The sequence below is a fragment of the Astatotilapia calliptera genome, chromosome 1, assembly GCF_964374335.1.
Source record: "Astatotilapia calliptera chromosome 1, fAstCal68.1, whole genome shotgun sequence".
Lineage (NCBI taxonomy): Eukaryota > Metazoa > Chordata > Actinopteri > Cichliformes > Cichlidae > Astatotilapia > Astatotilapia calliptera.
The window spans coordinates 29,933,773-29,952,755 of NC_137422.1; the positions used below are offsets into that span (position 1 = coordinate 29,933,773).

At 37.7% G+C, this 18,983-nt stretch overlaps 1 protein-coding gene across 1 annotated transcript; it reads right to left on the reverse strand.

Annotated features, from left to right (window-relative positions):
- Nucleotides 1–4,363: 4,363 nt before the first annotated feature.
- gnb5b (guanine nucleotide binding protein (G protein), beta 5b) lies at nt 4,364–18,784 on the reverse strand. Its single transcript, XM_026172573.2, has 13 exons — nt 18,649–18,784; nt 17,751–17,900; nt 14,297–14,408; nt 13,242–13,378; nt 13,031–13,072; nt 12,057–12,133; nt 11,819–11,951; nt 8,963–9,106; nt 8,661–8,752; nt 8,078–8,126; nt 6,337–6,433; nt 5,952–6,118; nt 4,364–4,874 (listed from the first exon to the last, which is right to left on the reverse strand). The coding sequence occupies exons 2-13, from the start codon at nt 17,874–17,876 to the stop codon at nt 4,863–4,865; spliced, it is 1,188 nt and encodes a 395-aa protein (XP_026028358.1). The 5' UTR covers nt 17,877–17,900; nt 18,649–18,784; the 3' UTR covers nt 4,364–4,862.
- Between the last annotated feature and the right edge of the window lie 199 nt (nt 18,785–18,983).

Here is an 18,983-nt window from a genome sequence, read left to right on the forward strand (position 1 = left end):
TGTTTGTTTTTTAATTAACCCTATGTTTTAACATTTTCTGCTGTCCGTTAAGAAACTCAAATAATAAACCATCAAAGTGACATTTTTTTGAGATGCCATACTACAGAACCTTATAAAGTAGAGTTTAAAAATATAGTTTAATATAATCTTGACCGTTAATTTAAAGGAAGTTACCATCATACTGAATACTCAGTTTTAGATAAAACTTGTTTTATATCAACGTTTGAAAACAAGCTAGCACAAATTAACATGGATGAATAGATATATAATCTAGCATTATTTATCATAATTTACACAAGTGTATAATACTTGTTTTATGTGCATGGTAACAGGGTGTGTAGATAGCAGTGTTACAAATCAGTGCGATCAGTAAGTCTTGGTGTTTTCTCAGAGAAAGGTTGAGCTGAAAGTAAATAAATAAGTGTAGTTATATAAATAAAGGAAGGAAACTGAATTTAATGTCTTCTGGACACCAAGTATTACAAACTATGCCAAAGAGAACTGACCTCAGAGAACTGCCACTAGCACATGACTTATGTCACTTCCTTTTTCCAAGTTTTTTCTCTTCCGTTTCCCAACTAGATAGGTTTCATTAGAGAACAGTAATTATATACTGCAAGTTATATCCCACAACACTTGTGGACTTCTGTTAAAGTATATTGATGATTAAAATATCACTTAATAATTGTAAAAGACATGTCAACAAAATTTAAAAAAAAAAAAAGCAAAAAAGTGGATTCATAGTTTATTTTAACTGTTATACTTAACATGCAATTTGGTTATCAAGTGTATGGATTTTCAGGGAGTCCAGGACTTCTGACTTGTAGCTTTCAATTATTAAATCATTTACTAGCAGGGACTTAACAGAGGGGATTTAATGTCTATCAGAGAGATCAGCAAGTAAAAAAATTAACAATTTTACTTTTTGGTGAAGTCGAGGATGTTATATTGTTCTTTCTTCAGTGTGTACGCCCTATAGCTTACAGATTGCTTCTTAGATGCAATGGACGGTGGATGTCGTATATTGTGTCTAAAAAAAACAATGGACATCCCTGCACAGGCTCTTTAAAAATTGGTATGTCCTCTGAGCTTTCACCTTCCTGCTCTAATGTCTGGAGCTCCTCCATCTCATCTGCTGACAGCAGGAAGTCTTTCTTTCCTTCAAGAATTCTGTGAAAATTCCTTTCTGCATCACTCAGTCCTCTGCCTCCTGAAGTGGTTGAAAACAGGAGTTGGTAAATCCTGCTCTCCACCAAATAAAATATTATAATATTTCTGAAATCCTATGAAATTGAAGTTACGAGTCTCATTGGACTTTTTGGACCCTTGTTGACATAAAACGTGGAAGCTGCAGTCCCCGTCATTAAAAAAAAAGTCAATGTTGCCTGTTAGTCAAACCCCCTCATTATGCTGTCATTAAAAATCCCAGGATATCATAAACTGTGATGACACAGAGGCCACAAAACTCATTTTCCTTAGCTTGGTTTGTCTTTTGGCTTAAAAAGTCCAGGTAAATCTACAGGTGTAATTTTGATAGCAAGGATTAATTAAGTTAATTGTTAACATTTCCCACGGCTCAGAAAGCAAACTTGCGGTTTATGGACATTTCTTTTTCGCCACTAAACAGTGACATCTGTTACTCGTTCCAAATCCATGAACAGCATGAGGAAGTGAAACATACAGAGGATATGCATATAATCACTATGATGATAAACTCAGTGTTAATTTTAGGGACTTTCACTTCATGGTAATACCCGTTGTATGCTTGTCCTTCAATCTCCGTTTCACCTTCCCTACATCATGGCCTTTCTCTGTCTACACTGGTGTTTCCCCCTGGGTGATTCCCACTATAAATTTATGACAATCTGAATGCAGGCTAGCAACGAAAGTGAAAAAAACACACGTAAAACAGAGCAACCTAATCCCCAGAGTGCATGTTTTCTATGACATAAGTTCAATCATCTGAAATGCAAAGTTAGTGGCTTTCGGAGAAGGTCGATGTCACAGAAACACAGTGATGCAGCTGTTATGTTATTAAAGTTGGATGCTGCCCTTCCTACAGCAGAAATACCACCCCCCCGCTGTACTGACTGGACTTAGTGGCATTGTGGTAAACATGTCGCTAGATACATAAAGTGATGATGTGGATAGGGTGGCCGACCTTTGACCTTTGTTTAGAAAAAACAGAGACGTGTAAGAACGGCATCAACAATGCTTTGAGGTCAGAGACTGAACAAACAGTAGAGGGTCATGACATGAAAAGTCAGTGAGCGTCTCCCACCTGACGCCCTCAGAATCAGCTTATTCTTTGTCTCTTAGGCTATTTAATGAAGCCATGCAAGGCTTTGATGCATAAACTTGGAGGGATGGATAAAAATTTGGGGCTTTTTGATTCATTTGATATTTCTCAGAATTTGAGCCCTCCTAATAAGCACAGGAGATTACCACAGGGCGATTTTATATGGAAACAATATGTTTGCTTCCTTCAGGGGAATAATGTCACTGTTACAAAATGCTGTTTAAACGTTATCGTTCTGACGTAAAAGTTCTTTTTTTTTCCTTCTAAAATTATGTACACTTTACGTCATCGTGGACCTTTGCACATGCTTCCTGCATTACAGCATTTGTTTCCCTACCATACAGAGAACCATTGTTCACCCTTCATCGTCATAGTCCATGAAAATCAAATATCAGAAACAGGAAGAGATGTGTGAATCTAGAAATGCCTCGATAATAAAAAAAAACAAACAAACCACCAGATGAAAATTTAACTTAACAGTTTTAACTGGGATTCCAATAAGAAAGGAAACCCAACTTTACAAAGACTCTCATATAAGACCATAAAAAAGCTTCCATGTGTGCTTATTGTTTTACTTAGCAAGGGAGTCAGGAATGTTACATTCAAAATAAAATATATATTTGGCTTTCACATACCAATACCAAACCAGTAACTTAAAGTTAAAGTAACTAAAGTTAGTGTATCTTTTTTGGTGAGATGGTTAACATTTGTTTTGTTCTGTGTTCATTATATTCTTTGGTGTTTATTTTGGTCAAATCCAGATATAAAAGCGTTGCAGTTTAGATGGAGTTGTTTAAAAAGGGTAGATGTGCTAGGCTAAAACTACAGCTTTCACATTTTTAGTCAGTAGCTTGTGTTATTTTCCAGCTGTTTTTGCAGTTTGTATGACACTAAAGATAAGATTTAGCACTATGTTAAAATTTCAAACATCCTGTCAGCATTAGTAATGTCCTGCTTTGACCTCCCCTCTAGCATACGTTTTGCTTCCCATTTACTTTTTTGATATATGGTCACCTTATTCACAAACAAAGTCAAGTGTCGAATCTTTTTTTTATCTCCATATCCTCTGCAGAGCCAGACAGTTTTATGTTTACTGTGGATCAGTTACGTAATTCAACAAGCTCAGTGCCTGTTAACTGATTGTCAGACAATCATAAAATGTCTGGTATGTGGAAAAAAATAAAATAAGGTAAATAAAACAGACAATATAAATCAGTGCATTCAAACAGATTGTGTACTATAAAGCAATCTGGCATGGTATGTGAGTAGGAATAATTGTGATAACAAGTACCCGACTGAAATGGTCCAACAAGGTTTGAGAATTCAAACAAAACCCTGTCCTGATCTTTAGCACAGGGAACCAATATCTTTTTCTTTCAGGAACTGTTATGAAATCATTCATTAATTTATATTAAAAAAAAAAAGAAGAAACAAAAAGCAAAAAAAAAAAAAAGCCAACAAAAACGTTTTACTGAGCTTTTCATTGCTGCACTACCCTCTTTCTGCTGGGATACAGTGTAAACGCCCCCTAGTGCCACTAAATGGAACCAAAGAAGACCGCATTTTCTTCTGTCTACTTCCTTCTCATTTTCTCTCTACTAACTTTCCCAAAAAAAATCATACTTGGGGATTTAAAGGCTTCAGTGATTTCACCAATTATAACCTTGCAATAAAAGATTTGTGAGATCTCCGCTTATTTACATCTCTCCCCTTCCCAGAACAGAAGAAATGCAAATTTCAGCCACTGGAACCGAATCTAGGTCATCCTGAATGCCGGGAGGCTGAAGTTGAATGCAGCTTGAGAGGCACAATCAGTTAAAATGAGGGGATTTACAAAAGTCTTTACATGCTGCTGTATGCTTTGTTAAGCCATATCAGGTCAACCTTATATGCTTTTGCATTTGCATCTTCAGAGTGTGGTTAGACATGAGTGCATTAAAAGGATATATATAGTATCCTGTGTGTCAAGTAGGGGCCAGGGTAGAAGTGGCTGTAGCCTACATGAAAATTTGTATTTTCCCCACAATAAAATATGCATTTTGAAATAAGAAAACTGAGGTTCTATTCAAATTTCTTTTCTTGTGTTTAATCATGACATCAGCTACAGCAAAATACCAAAAAAGTAGAGACAATATACACAACACATTTAACAGCATGTGCAACTACAGCTTCTTAAGAAAAGTGACAGTGGGCATTATTTACATGACAATCGGTAATATTGTTTGCAGTATGACACACAAGTTTGATCATGCAGATGATTTCTAAAGGTTATTTGGCTCTTTACAGGAATACATATTTCACACTATGTTAAAAAATAACATATTTATTTAGCATCAGTCATCAGGGTAACAATAACAAAGACTGGGAATACCAACTTCTGCTTAAACAAATATCCACTTTATAGATATTATTGAATATTTTCATTCAGAGACATCTGAGGGCTTGGCTGACTGAAGGTTTCTTCAATACACACCTGAAATAGTGCTAATATTTCAGGCTGGGCTTTGGGATTATTGGCCATCAAATGTAGATACCTTTGTTGGAAACTACCACGATAAAAACTCTAGGCCCAAACCTGCATGAGACAGAAGTGCAGAGTTAAAAACATAAATTTTTATGTCAGTAGCTACATTAAAAAAAAAATAAATTAACCAGCCACTTTATTAGATACCCATTCAACTACTTGTTAACACATATATCTAATCGGCCAATCACCTGGCAGCAACATTTAGGCATGTAGACATGCTTTGACCAAGCACTTGAATGGGGAAGAAAGATGGTTTAAGTCTGAGTATTTCAGAAACTGCTGATTTATTGGGACTTTCCACAGAATCATATCAATTGTTTACTGAGAAAGGTCCAGAAGAGAAAATATCCGGTGATCAGCGGTTTTCTGGGTGAAAATCCCTTGTTGATAGGTCAGAGGAGAATGGTCAGACTACTTCCAGCTGATAGGAAGTTAACACTAACTCAAATAATAACTTGAAAAAGAGTATCTTTGAGTGCAAATATGATGAGCCTTGAAGCAGATGGGCTACCGAGGACCACAGAGAATGCTCCTGTCATCTAAGGACCGGCAACTGAGGCTACAATTCACAAAGGGTGACCAAACTTGGAAAAATGTTGCCTGGTTTGATGAGTCTTAATTTCTGTTAGATGGTGCGATCAGAATTTAGCATAAATAACATGAAACCACGGATCCATCCTGACTCGTTTCAACAGTTCAGGTTGCTGGTGATGGTGTGACAGTGTTTAGGATATTTTCTTGGCACATTTTGTGTCCCTCGCTATCAACTGAATATCATTTAAGCACCACAACTTAACCTGAGTTTTCTTGCTGACTATGTCCATCTCTTTATAACTACAGTGTACCCATCTTTTGATGGTTACTTCTAGCAGGATAACACACCATGTTACAAAGCTCTAATCATCTCACAAAGAATTGAAGAAGTTCTGAGAGCAAATGAATGTCCAATCCAGTATTAGCAAGGTGTGCCTAATAAAGTGGCTAGTGAATTTATAAAATGACTCATTCACTAACGGAACATGAAGTATATTTTTAAATTAAAAAGCCACAGTAAATTCCAAAACAAGCCTACTGTTTACCCAAAACAAAAATATAATTTGATCCTGTTGAGAAACTCCAGCTCACCCGTAAAGTGCTATCCCAGGAAGCTGAACAGAGCGCTGTGCCATCAGGTGACACTCTCACTCTGCTAACACGGTTCTCGTGACCAAACAATATGGTGGCACGAGTCCCCTTCAAAACATCCCATACATTGATAGCGTAGTCATTATAACCAGCAAAGAGCAGACGGCCTGAGGGTGGAAGAAAGAGAAAGATATGGTGGAGACATAGATGAAAAGGAAGTGGGAAAACCAGGGAAGCAGACACTCACAAATTATAAGGTGAAATTCCTTTTGAATCTAAATTTGAGACAGAACAGAGAACCAAAGCGTTCTCAAGCTTTCTTGAGCCAAAACGTACTGAACACATTTGTTACAGCAATTTAAAGAGTGTTTGACTGACTCCTCACCGCTCAGAGAGAAGTCACAGGTGGAAGCGCCAAATATGATGCTGTCCTTCTGGTAGACTGCCACTTCACGGTCAGCTCTCAAGTCATAGAAACGGCACTTTGGAAAACCAGAAAACATAGAAACAACCAGTATGTAAAAACATACCAAGGTGGTTATTCCGGTAAATGGCCTACAGTGCAGATTATCAGAGTAAATCACAGCAACGAGGCTGAGGTTGCTTTTAGAGCTAAACTGATGTTGCCGTTGTTTCTGCCACGCCCTAATTAATGTGACCAATCAAATTACAGGGAGACAGGAAAAATAATGAACACTTAACCTAAATCCAACCTGAGAGGTAGCATAAAACTAAACATGTCTCATGACACAGACTACACATGTCTGTACATGTACATGGGACAACTGTTAGTAAAAATGTAACACATGTTTAATGTTTGTAAAAGGACCTTCTTCGTCTCAAAAAAAAAACTCCCTCAAAATGCAACTTAAAGATGAAAAAAAAGGAAATTCGAAATTGGAAAATAAGTCACCTAAGTTTAAAAAAAACAATCTCAACAACGACTATTGTTCAGAGACAATAACTCCAGTCTCCCAAGGGAAATGGATCCATTAATCTGGGACAATCTGCTCTTTATTGTGACCTCGTTGCACTTTATATTATCTCGCCTGACGTCTTAAAGTCTTCCTGCTTTAAGGTTTTTCTGCCAGAAAGCACTGAAGGAAAATTTCTCCCATCAATGGCTTTTTCCTTTCGTCTCAGCCACTTGTCTGCTAATATAAAACCTAATGTAGTTGTACAATTTTATCCAGGTGTAAGCTTTGAACCACAGGTCAGAGTATCAGTGCAGTCCTGCTTTCTTCCATAAACATGAAGTCTCTCACGCTTTCCAGGTTTAAGGAGGAATCATTTCATCCCAGTCCCAGCTTGAGTCCCAGTTTGTTTTAGAAAGAATTTTACTGATGACAATAAGTCTTTATACTAAGGTAATTAATCGATAATAACAATTTTACATCTTAATAAGTCTAAATAAGTGCTGATAATAAGATCACAAACAATCCTTACAGGATTTGTATGTTTTTTTTTTTGTTACTTTAATGATATTACCACATTTTTAAAAATGTATTTAATAACAGTTAACTATGCACTTTAAAACTGACCTACACATTTTTTCCCTAAAAATACCTTATTATGGGTAATAAAGCTATTAATAACTAATGTGCTTTTTAAAACTCTAGGTGTCTGGCTTGAGTACTACATGGTGTCGAGACTGAAAAAAACAAACAAACTAAAGTACAATATTTTAGTGCAATAACATCTCAATGTCTTTTGTTGTCATTGCTTTTAGTCTCTTATTGATAGTTCTGTATTGATTTTCTGCATTTGGTATGTTTCTGTTTTTTTACTTCTATTTTAATGTCATCCTTAAGGTTAAGCTTATACTCAGTTTTATCTTGTTTTGTACTCTTAATGTATCTATTCTGTAGCGTTGCTTTTAAAGCACCTTTCTAATAAATAAAACTATTAATGTTGTTATAAATGCCTTGATAAGAAAAAGCGAATCACAGAGTTCACAATAAAGCTTAATAATGTTCCAAAAATAAATCAGAGGGAGCTCTGTGACTCAATATTACTGCTCCACGCAGGAACTGAGACAGTCATTTATCGTATTGTATCACTGATGGCACAGAGTGACATGAGCTCATCGAAACAAACAGATGAGCAGGTTACATGACAGGACTCACCGTCGCATCATCAGAGGCAGATGCAAATGCATCTCCACTGGGGTAGTACCTATGCACAAATAGACAAAAGCAGGTTTAGAAATGATGCGGTAATGATGTATTTTCCATTGAAGAGGAAATTGACAGATTCTGTTTTTAATTTAAGCTTTTCTTTTGAAGTAAGTAAATTATTTTGGTGCATGATCTGCATCACAGAGCTCAGTCTGTATGACCAACACAAGAACACAAACAAGTCTTCTAAATGAAAAATGTGTTGGTTTCTCAATACTCTCCTTTTGTTCACACACTCAAAAAATATCTATAAGAAAATACAAAAATGTAAAAATAATGTCTCAGAAATAAATTAAAACTATTATATTTATTTTTGTTGAATTGTTTTTCTCTCAACATCAAAAGGCAGCAGCTGTCTTCACTCAATGTGTGAACATACTGTATGTGGTTTTGCTCTTCATGGATTTTGATTTATTCAATTTGCTCCCTTTGGCTACAGCTTTTTAATGTCTGTCAAAGAAATGATCCATTTTTCATTTGTAAAATCAAGAAACTGTGATTCACTTAAGCTTTTTAAAAGAGTAGGACCCACTTCACGCAGTTGATGTCAGACTCGTGGCTCTCGAAAGATTGAATGTTCTGTCCAGAGCGCATGTCCCACACATTGGCCTTCATATCACAGCCCTGACAACACAAACACACACATACAGATAAACAGACACACACAGGCGCACAAAGAAAATATTGTTGTTCTCCAGTAAAATCCCAGTTTCTTCATCATAGTTCAATGAAAACCAAACACAAAGAAGTGAATTACAGGGTTTCCCCTGAAGAAGACCACATAAATCTCAAACCAATCCACAGAATATTTCTCTCTCTCTCTTTCGCTCTCACCCCAGAGACAAAAGTGTTTCCAGTCTCAGATGGGGCGAGGTCCAGGGACAGGACATCAGCTGTGTGACCGTGGAAACTCTGCAGCAGCTGCCCGCTCTCCACATCCCACAATGCACATGTGCCATCGCCACTGGAGGTCAGGAGCTAGCAGACACAAATGTACAGAGATACATGAATATAAGAGCAAGGCCATGCATCTTCTTTATATATACAACACTTTTTATCACTCATGCCTGTTTGTTTAACCCTTAAGCAACCCAACTACTTTAGCAGCTAAAATGATAAGCATCATTTATGACCCAATCATATTTTATGGAAACTTCAACTAAAAGCACAAACTGCAGAACTAAATAATTTAGACAATTGCCATTTTACAAAACAATTTTTTTAACCCAAAGGTATATTTCAGTGAATTGTGTAGTACAATTGTGTATTTTTACATGCTAGTATAATTTTAACACCAAAATATGACACCATCGTCAGTGTGTTTTTTCCATCCTGTTCTAACTATACACAAAGCTCTGATTGTTGATGTGTAATATTATAAAACACTGAAATATAACTAAATGTTAGCAGTCAGAAATAAATACAGTCCTTTCCACAGCATTGGGGAGTTCCTGTAAAAACTCGGAGAAGCAGATTGAAGTAATCATGGCATGAAACGTCACAAAGGCACGTTCCAATATCTGATTGAGGTTAGAAATGATTTTTAGGGAAATGTTTTTAAATATCTTTGCCCAATCGAGAACCTTGAAGCTAGTGAAACCCAGACCATAGAAACTAAACAAAAAGGAAGCTTAGAAATATTAAAATAGTTTGGAAAGCCTATTTTTTGGTTGAAACTGGGATACACAACAGAACAATGATCCCAAGCACACCAGCGAATCTACAGCAGAATGGCTGAAAAATAAAATAATCAAGGTGCTGTCCTTGCAGCACCTTGATTATTTTTGATTTTTTTTTTTGCTGCGAAATGTGGTTCTAAAAACTACTGAATCATGAGGCGTCCATTTTCACATGACTGTTAACTCTAGCACTTGATTAATTCAGAGAAGTGAAGGTTTCTTTACCCTAAACACCCACACAGACATATGATTAGTGGTTTTATCTTTGCTGGGTTTTTTTCCTCCTTCTTTAAAAGTATTTTTAGCTGCTTGGTTTCATTTCTCAGTTCAATTACGTAGAAATGAAACAGATAATACACTAGATAGTGTGCTCCTAATCATTACGCAATTATGGTCAAATAAAGTACTTTTTTAAAAATTAAGCGTTCGGCTTGTTTTATTCTGCTTTTATAGATGGATTGCTCTGAGGGGTTGTCAGTTAATTTGCCAGGAAATCTGACCTAAAGAGGAACCTTTGCCTATTTATTAGTCAAGGCAGGTTTTTTTTCTATAGCACAGTTCATGCACAAGACAAATCAAAAGGCTTTACATAAACATTAAAAGGACATTAATAATAAAAACCTAAAAAAATAAATACATGAATGAAATAAAATTAAAAACAAAACAAAATATCGAGAAACCGTCATCAGAATACATGAAGTGAGTTGCATATGATACAAACAGGCAACGTGGGGAAGAAGAGTACATCCTCTCTGTTACAAAAACTCTTACTATGTATCTGAATACAAAGAAGCAGACAAAATGTCAACAAATCCTCTAATGAAAACAGATTACGGGCACTTAGAGACACATGCAGACATCTGAGGTCCCTGCCGGCTGGTGGATTAGAGAGCTCCTGCTGGATGACCCCAGGCACAAAAAACACCACACATCCTGCCTGCACCAAGCGGTAACTCCAGTTTCAACACGAATATAATTATCAGTAAGCCACAATTACTCCCACACACAGATGGAAATCTCAGCGATCTGACGGAGAGCCTTTGCATCACTTTACGCACCACCAGCCTGACCTTAAAACTTCCATGGTTGGTTCGTTATTACTCAGTGAAACCACACAACAGCACCAGCTGAAAACCTGAGCTAACACACGGATATACACAAATACTACACGATCAAAGCATGTAATCTAGACTTTAAGGGATTTTAAAGCTGCTCAATTGAGTCTCCTACACACTGCTGCAGTAAAATATACGGGAACTTAAAAAATATAAAGACTGGCATGCGTGACAGTGTGTTGAAGGGAGAAAAAAGACGACAGACAGGAAGACGACATGCATGTGTGTATTTTTGTGTTAAATGTTCTGCCCTCAAGTCACTGTGCTCCACTCTTCTTTAGATAAAAGCCACTCAGCGTCTATTAATACACCCATGAGAGAGGATCATACCTTCCCCCCCCCCCTCGTCTCTTTCCGGCCCCTCCTCATCCCTGCCACCCATCTCCTTTCTCCTCTCCTTCCCTGCCCTCATTTTACCTCCACTCCCACTGTGTTCCTGTGCCTCACCGAGGGCCAAAGTGAAGTAAATTATTAATGCCAGATATTTCAGGTCGTCTCCTTCATGTTCCCTTTTTGATTCTCTTCCTCTCCCTACCTGTACAGAAAAGACCCCTAACTTTCAACATATGGAAGCCAGTATTTAAAAGAAAAATGAAGAAGATAACCGTCACTATTCCTTGAAAAAACAAGACTGATTAGATGTAATGAAGGAGGGATGGAGGTGGAAGGGAAACATTCATACGATGAGCAGCTTGATCGGGTAATTATGCCATGTTTTTTCTTTATATTTAGCAGTGCTACAAAAGCTTTTCTCGCTATCATGGCTCAAAGTAAAGAAAAATCCTTGTTGCACTCGTTGGCTGCATTGAATATGCTACCATGTACTTCTACTGGCTATTTGAGAAGCCTGGAGGACCACATCCCCTAAAAGCTCCACCAGCTGATGCGCCGCTCACCTGCATGTCAGAGTTGGTGAAGGAGCAGCCTGACACATAGTTGGTGTGCATAGCAACCGACTTCTTCTTCGCAGCCAAGTTCTCATTTTTGTCCAGAGACAACGGGATGACTGAGCACTTGTTATCCAGGCCACTTTGGGAGAAAGCAAATGTTCAGTAATGGGTTTCACCCCAGTTACAGCGACAAAGTAGTCACCGATAACCATTCATGATTAAACACAAAGATCTTTCCCCCTACCCGCATGCTATAGCACAGCCCGAGGGGGCATAAGCACACGCCAGCACCCACGTGCACGGCAGGGGAACTCCATGCTCCTGTGGGCAACAGAGAACGTAATAAACACACATACGCAAAGAAAAAAAATGGTTATTATGGTTAAAAAAAACACATATCTTCTTTTTTAACATAAAAACAAGCAAGGCAGCTTGTGCACAGCTGTGGTTTAATCTGGATGTGGTGTGTATTAATGAGGATTAAATTCAGTGTACTTATGCCTCCTCGTCACGAGGCATAACGGCTAGAAAAGCTGAATCCTGGCTATCATTTAAGGCCGGACACATACACTGAGTGATTATGGGGGACAGATGGATAGATAATATTTGAATTCATATTTCCATATAGTCGTGTCAAGTCCTCTTTCTCTCTCTTTGAGGATATAGGATGGCCCACTCACACCCTCAACACCAGCACATATGGTGATGGAACATGCATCTGAGCATTCAGAGGAAGAGAAAAATCACTCAGACTTACATAACAGACGGAGATTGATTCTGATCTTTTTTATGTTGAGGGAAATTATTAAGGTAGACTGAAAACATGAGCATTAGCATTAATGCAAGAGCACTAATGGTGCTGTAACAGTATGCATTATATGTTATATTTACTCAAAAAATTAAACTTGTTATTTTTAAACTTGGGACAAGGTTCCTGTAATGTAATTTTTGCTGCAACTTGAGATGAATTTGGACTGAAGCGTGAAAGATTCACAGCAGCAGATTGTCATATTTTGCAAGCCCCTGACGTAAAATGTTCCTCTTTTCCTTTCCAGAAATTTGCAAGGAGAGGAAAAGCACATGATGTTTCCAAGTTCCCAAATTTCATAGACATGAAATTCATAGTTTTTTTTGTAATTTTGCAAGAATAATAAAAAATGCACTAAAAGTTCAAGGAATTCTTACACATACAAAAACGCCACATAAAGGTTTACACACCTTATTAAGAGTGAATGCATCCCAGACGATCACTTTTCCGTCCTAGGATAGAGAAATGAAGTCTTTTAATGGAAAAATAAACGCACAAAAACAAATAGGCCAACACAGAATAACAGACACACTGTTGTGTCATAGAAACAACACAATATTTATCTTTAGATACTACATCTTGTGTATGGATGTATGTGTGTGTGTGTGAGCAGGTGCATACCTGTGATGAGCTGACCATGCGTCGCTTGTCTTTGCACCAGTCCATACACAGCACCTTGTTCCCGTGACCCTTCAGTACACGTCTGGTCTTTATGGAGAGAGCACTCAGCACCTCAACCTTCTCTGCCACCTGGTGCACTGAGGTGTAAAACACACGCGCACACACACACACACACACACGCACGCACGCACAATTTACCAGTGAAAAGGAAGTGAAAACATTAGCAAAACAAGTGGTTTTTATGAATGTAGAAATCTGTGCATTTTGCTGTTTTTTCTAACAATTTCATAATCAAAATAATCTTTATCTAAAAAAAGATAAAGATATTTTTTATATTTCTCAACTGCTAATGCTCTGTTGTTGTACATTTCACTTAAATGCACATTAGCCTGTTATTAAATATCAATGATCTGATGCTCTCACTCTGCCAGTGAACATCACTGTCGATAGGCGATGCTTTTATCAGATAGATATTTAGTAAACTTGGCTTTCAAAACTGCTGTCATGTAATGTTTTTGTAGTTCAAATATGCTTGTTATTAGATCATTGCTAGCTCTGCCAGTAAATTACAGCATTAGTGGGCATAACGCTAAAGAGTTTGTCCTTGCAGGCGCACTGTTGCCTCTGCATGTCAGCTTCATAGACTGTAGCCCTAAATTATTATGATTATTATATATAAAGGCAGTTGTAACATTCAAGTGACAAAAAAACATTAATAATTCTGATCTGCCAAATAAAGTTTTTCATTCCCCAGCACTTTTAACTAACAGCCGTATATTTCCAGTGTTTTCTATACCAGACTTATTCATGATCAAATATCCCCCCCCCCCCCCCCTCTTTTTTTAAGGTTCCCATGCTTTGCCCCTCAATTAAAATAACAAATCCTGGAAACGCCCCTGCACAAAACCTCTCCTTTGCCACCCCATGTAAAATTTCAGAGACAAGTCCAACAGCTGGCAGCTGCATATTTTAAGCAGATAAGAAAATGTTTCATTAGAAAACGAGAAGCAGAGTGCTTGAAGCTCGTTTTGCTGTTTGTTTAATTCATCACTTACACTCCACGTCGTTCAGCTTGTTTCGCTCCTCCTCCAGCTTCTTCTTCAGAGTCTCGCTCTCCCTCTTCAGTGACTCCAGGGTTTCCCCTTTTTGGAGCCCCTGACAAGCCATCTTCGAGAGCAGAGAAAAGAGGAGAGCAGAGGGAGGAAGGGAGCGGGAAACAAGGGAGAATTGGGAGAAGCGGGTGGTTGGCGGTTAGAGGTTTGTTTAAATAGTCCTCGAGCGCGACTGTGATGCTGTTGCGCGTGCTGCACTCCGCTGCTCTGCTCAGCCTCCTCCCCCTCTCTGCTCCCTGCACCGCTGTTCACCGGGAGCTCCTCAGTCTCCACCTTTTGTCTTATTCCCATATTCCAGTTATGGCATGACAGCTGCTTTCAAAACGCGTTGTTATTTAACATAAAAATTTATGCAAGAAAATTTATATGAGAAAATATTAAGATGTTTAAATAATGATGAGGCATTATATATGAGAAAGCTGACAATCTTCAGTTTAAGTTTGTGGGACAATTCTGAAAAGGTAGGTCTAAATCCTATTTTGAGTTTTTAGTTTTTCATCAGTTTTTTTCTGGAAAATGTTAATTAAAGTTAATTTAGACAGTCCGATTGAAGGACTGTCTAAATTCACATTAACATATCTAAAAAATTCGAAGTATATTATACATAATTGTGACTATATAAACTGCTATTGTAAATCTATCCAAGCGCCTGCTTATAAAAAATAAAATTAAAAACCACCACAATCTTAGAAAATGTTGCTATACTTTATTTGTTATTTTTTGTGGTGGAAAATTGAAAGAAATAAAATTGTGAGCCTCTATATGTCTTATATGTTATTTACTGAAATGTCTGCAGAGGGACCAACTCATCACAGAAGGTAAGACAGTCTGCAAACGAGTGGCCACGAACAAAGAAATGATTCAATATTTAAAGCTTGATTCTCACGCATGCATGCTGGCTGGAGTCTAACAGAGTGAAGCCAGATTGACCTAAACAAAGATGCAAGATGCATAAACCAGAGCTGCTCTGCTCGCCTTGAGGCACATGCAAAGGGTCACTGCTTATACACTCCCATTTACGTTAACCTGTGTGCAGACAAACAAAGCTTTCACAGTAAAACAAAGAACAAAGTAAAACAGTTACAGCTCTTATTTTTCTTCTACACTTCTCAGCACCAGTGCTGGAAGTGAGTCGCTCTTCTTGCATCACTTTGCCACTACTGGAGATTCCAGGCTCTGGTTGCCTAGGTAACCCTTTACCATATTGCCGCCCCGCACCCTGACACATGGCTCAGTGGTTCGCTTCGCTCTTACTGATGCTAAAAAAAGTTTTATATTTCTTTTAGTTTGTTTATCATATTCTCTCTGGAGACGTCATCTTTCAGGCTGCTTTTAAATAAAAGGTTAAATGGGTAAAATTATTACTGGTCAGTTTGTTTCCTGCGCCATCTTTAGGTAATAAATGGTATTACATGAAAGTATAGCCCAGCCCTTGTTTAACTTTGCCTGATGTCTCTTCAGCACAATAAAGAGATTTCTATGACTTGAGCTCAGAGCAGCTGTTTCTTCACATTCTGTTAATAGCTTTTTTAGTAGAATTTAATGAGTGGTGGTGATGATTGTGCACTACCACTTAAATGAATTTAATCATTGTTTTTATTTATTTTACTAAGTTTAAACCCATAGCGGTAGCACCTATACATTCATTTAACAACAGCAGCAGGACACATAAAGCTTGATGAATTACCTAGCAGGTGATGATACAGCATGTCTAAACATGCTGCAGTTTCAATACTGTGCCATGTTGATAGTGATTAACATGTTTGTGTGTCCTTTTCTGCAAGTGAATATCAAATAAAATTGACAATTTTTCCCACACTGGCCATTCAAATGTTATTTAACATAATCATTACATCAAACCTCAATAGAATCAAAGTAGGCAGTTTGATCCTTTGTTACAGATCTATTGTTTGTTTAATTGAAGCAGATATGTTAATATTATGTAAAGTACATGTTAGGAAGTGTATTTCTGTCCTTGTTTGGAGATGATCACAGGGGACACTGGTGTCAAGTGAGCTGAGAGCCACTTCCTGTGTGTGTGTGTGTGTGTGTGTGTGTGTGTGTGTGTGTGTGTGTGTGTGTGTGTGTGTACATGTCAAAAGGTGCTGATGAGCGATGGGTCATTAGTTAAACACATGCTGCACAAAGTGTGAGTGTCTTCAAACTAAAGATGTACCTCACATGTAGAAGCACGTCCTGATTTTACCACTAACCCTAACACTAAGCCACAGGAAGAAATATATATTTTTTAAAAAACAGCAAGGAAATTGTTTTACAGACAAGTGCAAATAATTTGTTTACACCCATCTGCTACTACAGCTTTAATATTGTGATAAAATTAAAATACATATTAGAATAGTAGCATTTCTTTCCAGCATGGAAGTACAGTAACTTGGACAGGTGAGCTAACCTGATTTCCACCTGTCAAAACTACGAACACTGGCATTTAGCTCTGTAAAGTGAATAATTTCAAAGTAATAAAATTGTTTCGATATTTAACAAACAAAAAATCTCCAGTTCATCTGCAGAATGAGGCAACTAAATTAATAAAATGGAGCAAGCTACCAAGCTCAAACAGAGCTAAACAATATTTATGTGTTCCCTAAATGCAGATAATACTTGACTCACACATTTTTTTACATTTAAAGGGGAGTAGCAGAATATCTGCCTTCAGATATGCAAGGTTGTAGCATTCATGTTAGTGATGCTGGAGGCAACGAACATTAGTGACAAAAACATCCTGCAGCACTGTTGAGCATACCAAGCTGTCCATATTATCCCTCGATTGGTGAGTTAGGAACACTCCGGGCATTTTTTGCCAGTATTGGAGAAACAGACGTCTCATCATGTGAATTGTTAGGTGGTAGCTGCTCAAGTATAAAGCTTTTAAATCAGGGACAGAGGACTTTTTTTTCACAAGGGCTACACATGACATCTATGCTTATGTTCAATTTAATAAATTTAATAGACATGGTTGATTAGCTTAAAGGCTATTTGCCGGCCCTGAAGGGCGAAGACCTTTTCTCTAAAAACAACAACCTTCTGTTAGAAAATGTTGACTGCTTAGGTATAAATTTGTTGCACAATCATAAGATTACTTACATAAATGCAGTATCAGCTTTTAAATTAGGCTACATCTTGTTAATTGGTATGCATCGCATGAGCCAATAATGAATGATTATGTTATGAACATGGACTCGGGCTGTTTTTATATAATGGTAATGAATAATTCGAGACTGCCACAACAATCATAAGTGGTGCATGCTCTGTTGTATTTCAGGTAAACAGCAGTACACACTCATTGCAATCATTCACAATGGTATTCATTAGCATAATGCTGCCTTTTGTTTGATTTTTGAGGGGAGGTGTAGCGATGAAAATGAAAGGAGAACATTACCATTTCCACACAGAGGGAGCAGTAGTTGGTGGCCTCGTTCTTAACGTAGATGTTCATCAGAGGACTCGGTTTACTGCAGCTGTCGCAGGGGCCAAAAGTGGCCGCCACGAAAGTCTGGTCACACATGGCTGCAGAGGATCACCAGCACACCTGCAGAAACCCACAAGACACACACATAAAGATGACTTTAATCATCAGGATTACATGTTGGAGGGTTTTCTTTGTGGCTCTTCTGGTTTCTTTTCTCAGCTCTGACCACTTGTCTTGTTTTGCGTTTGTGTGTGTGGAGCTGTACAGAAGATAAGCAGCTGGTAATCTACTCCAGCCTGATCCTCCTCTGAGGAGAGAAGCTATTCTGGGAACCACACACATCCAGCAACACCGAGTTCACAGCAGTGCATGATAAAGGACTTCCAAATCTGAACTAAATATGGTCATCCAAAATATGGATCAACATTTTATCGCTTCCCTACACAATTATATACATTTAAACTGAAACTCAAACAGTTTCCCTCATTTATAATGAATTATCATTTCATGTCATTGGCTTTCCATGACAGTATAACTCATATAATGAGTAAATAATGTATATATAGAACAGCATAGTGTCATATTGGTAGATTGCATTGAGAAGTTTGCACACAAACTCAAAAAAGTTAGTTTTCATTTGAACTTCTTACTGTCCTTTGATGTGTGATGTAATCACATATCAACTTTCTGTTTAAGTTGTCCTCATATGATCTTTTGTATCAAGTGTCTTAATCATTTGGATACATTTAAATACCCAACACTGTCTTTGATGATTTTATCTAAACTGCAGAGTCAAACATCTAAAACACCAGCTTCCAGTCAGTCCACACAGATAGCTGCCATATCAACAAATAACAATAAATCTTACCTTACAAAATACTTTTTCCCCTCTGTAGAGCAGCTGCTTGTCTCTGGAGATCTAAGTGGATGTTTTCTAGTGAAGAGGATTGTCAGTGAGGGACAGAGAGGGAATGGTAAGCTTCTTAGTGAAGCATTTAAGCCCCAACTCTGCTCTGCTTTTACCACCATGCTTTATACACTCCTGCAGCATTACCTGTAAGGCCTGGGAGGTTACTTTTACTGTGTAACCCCAGTGCATTAGTCTTTTGGATCACCACCAGCTGCACAATTACTTTATGGCACCAATTTACCAGTTATAAGCACAACCGGATTTGCAGAGGGTTTTACAGAAAAAGTGAAAAT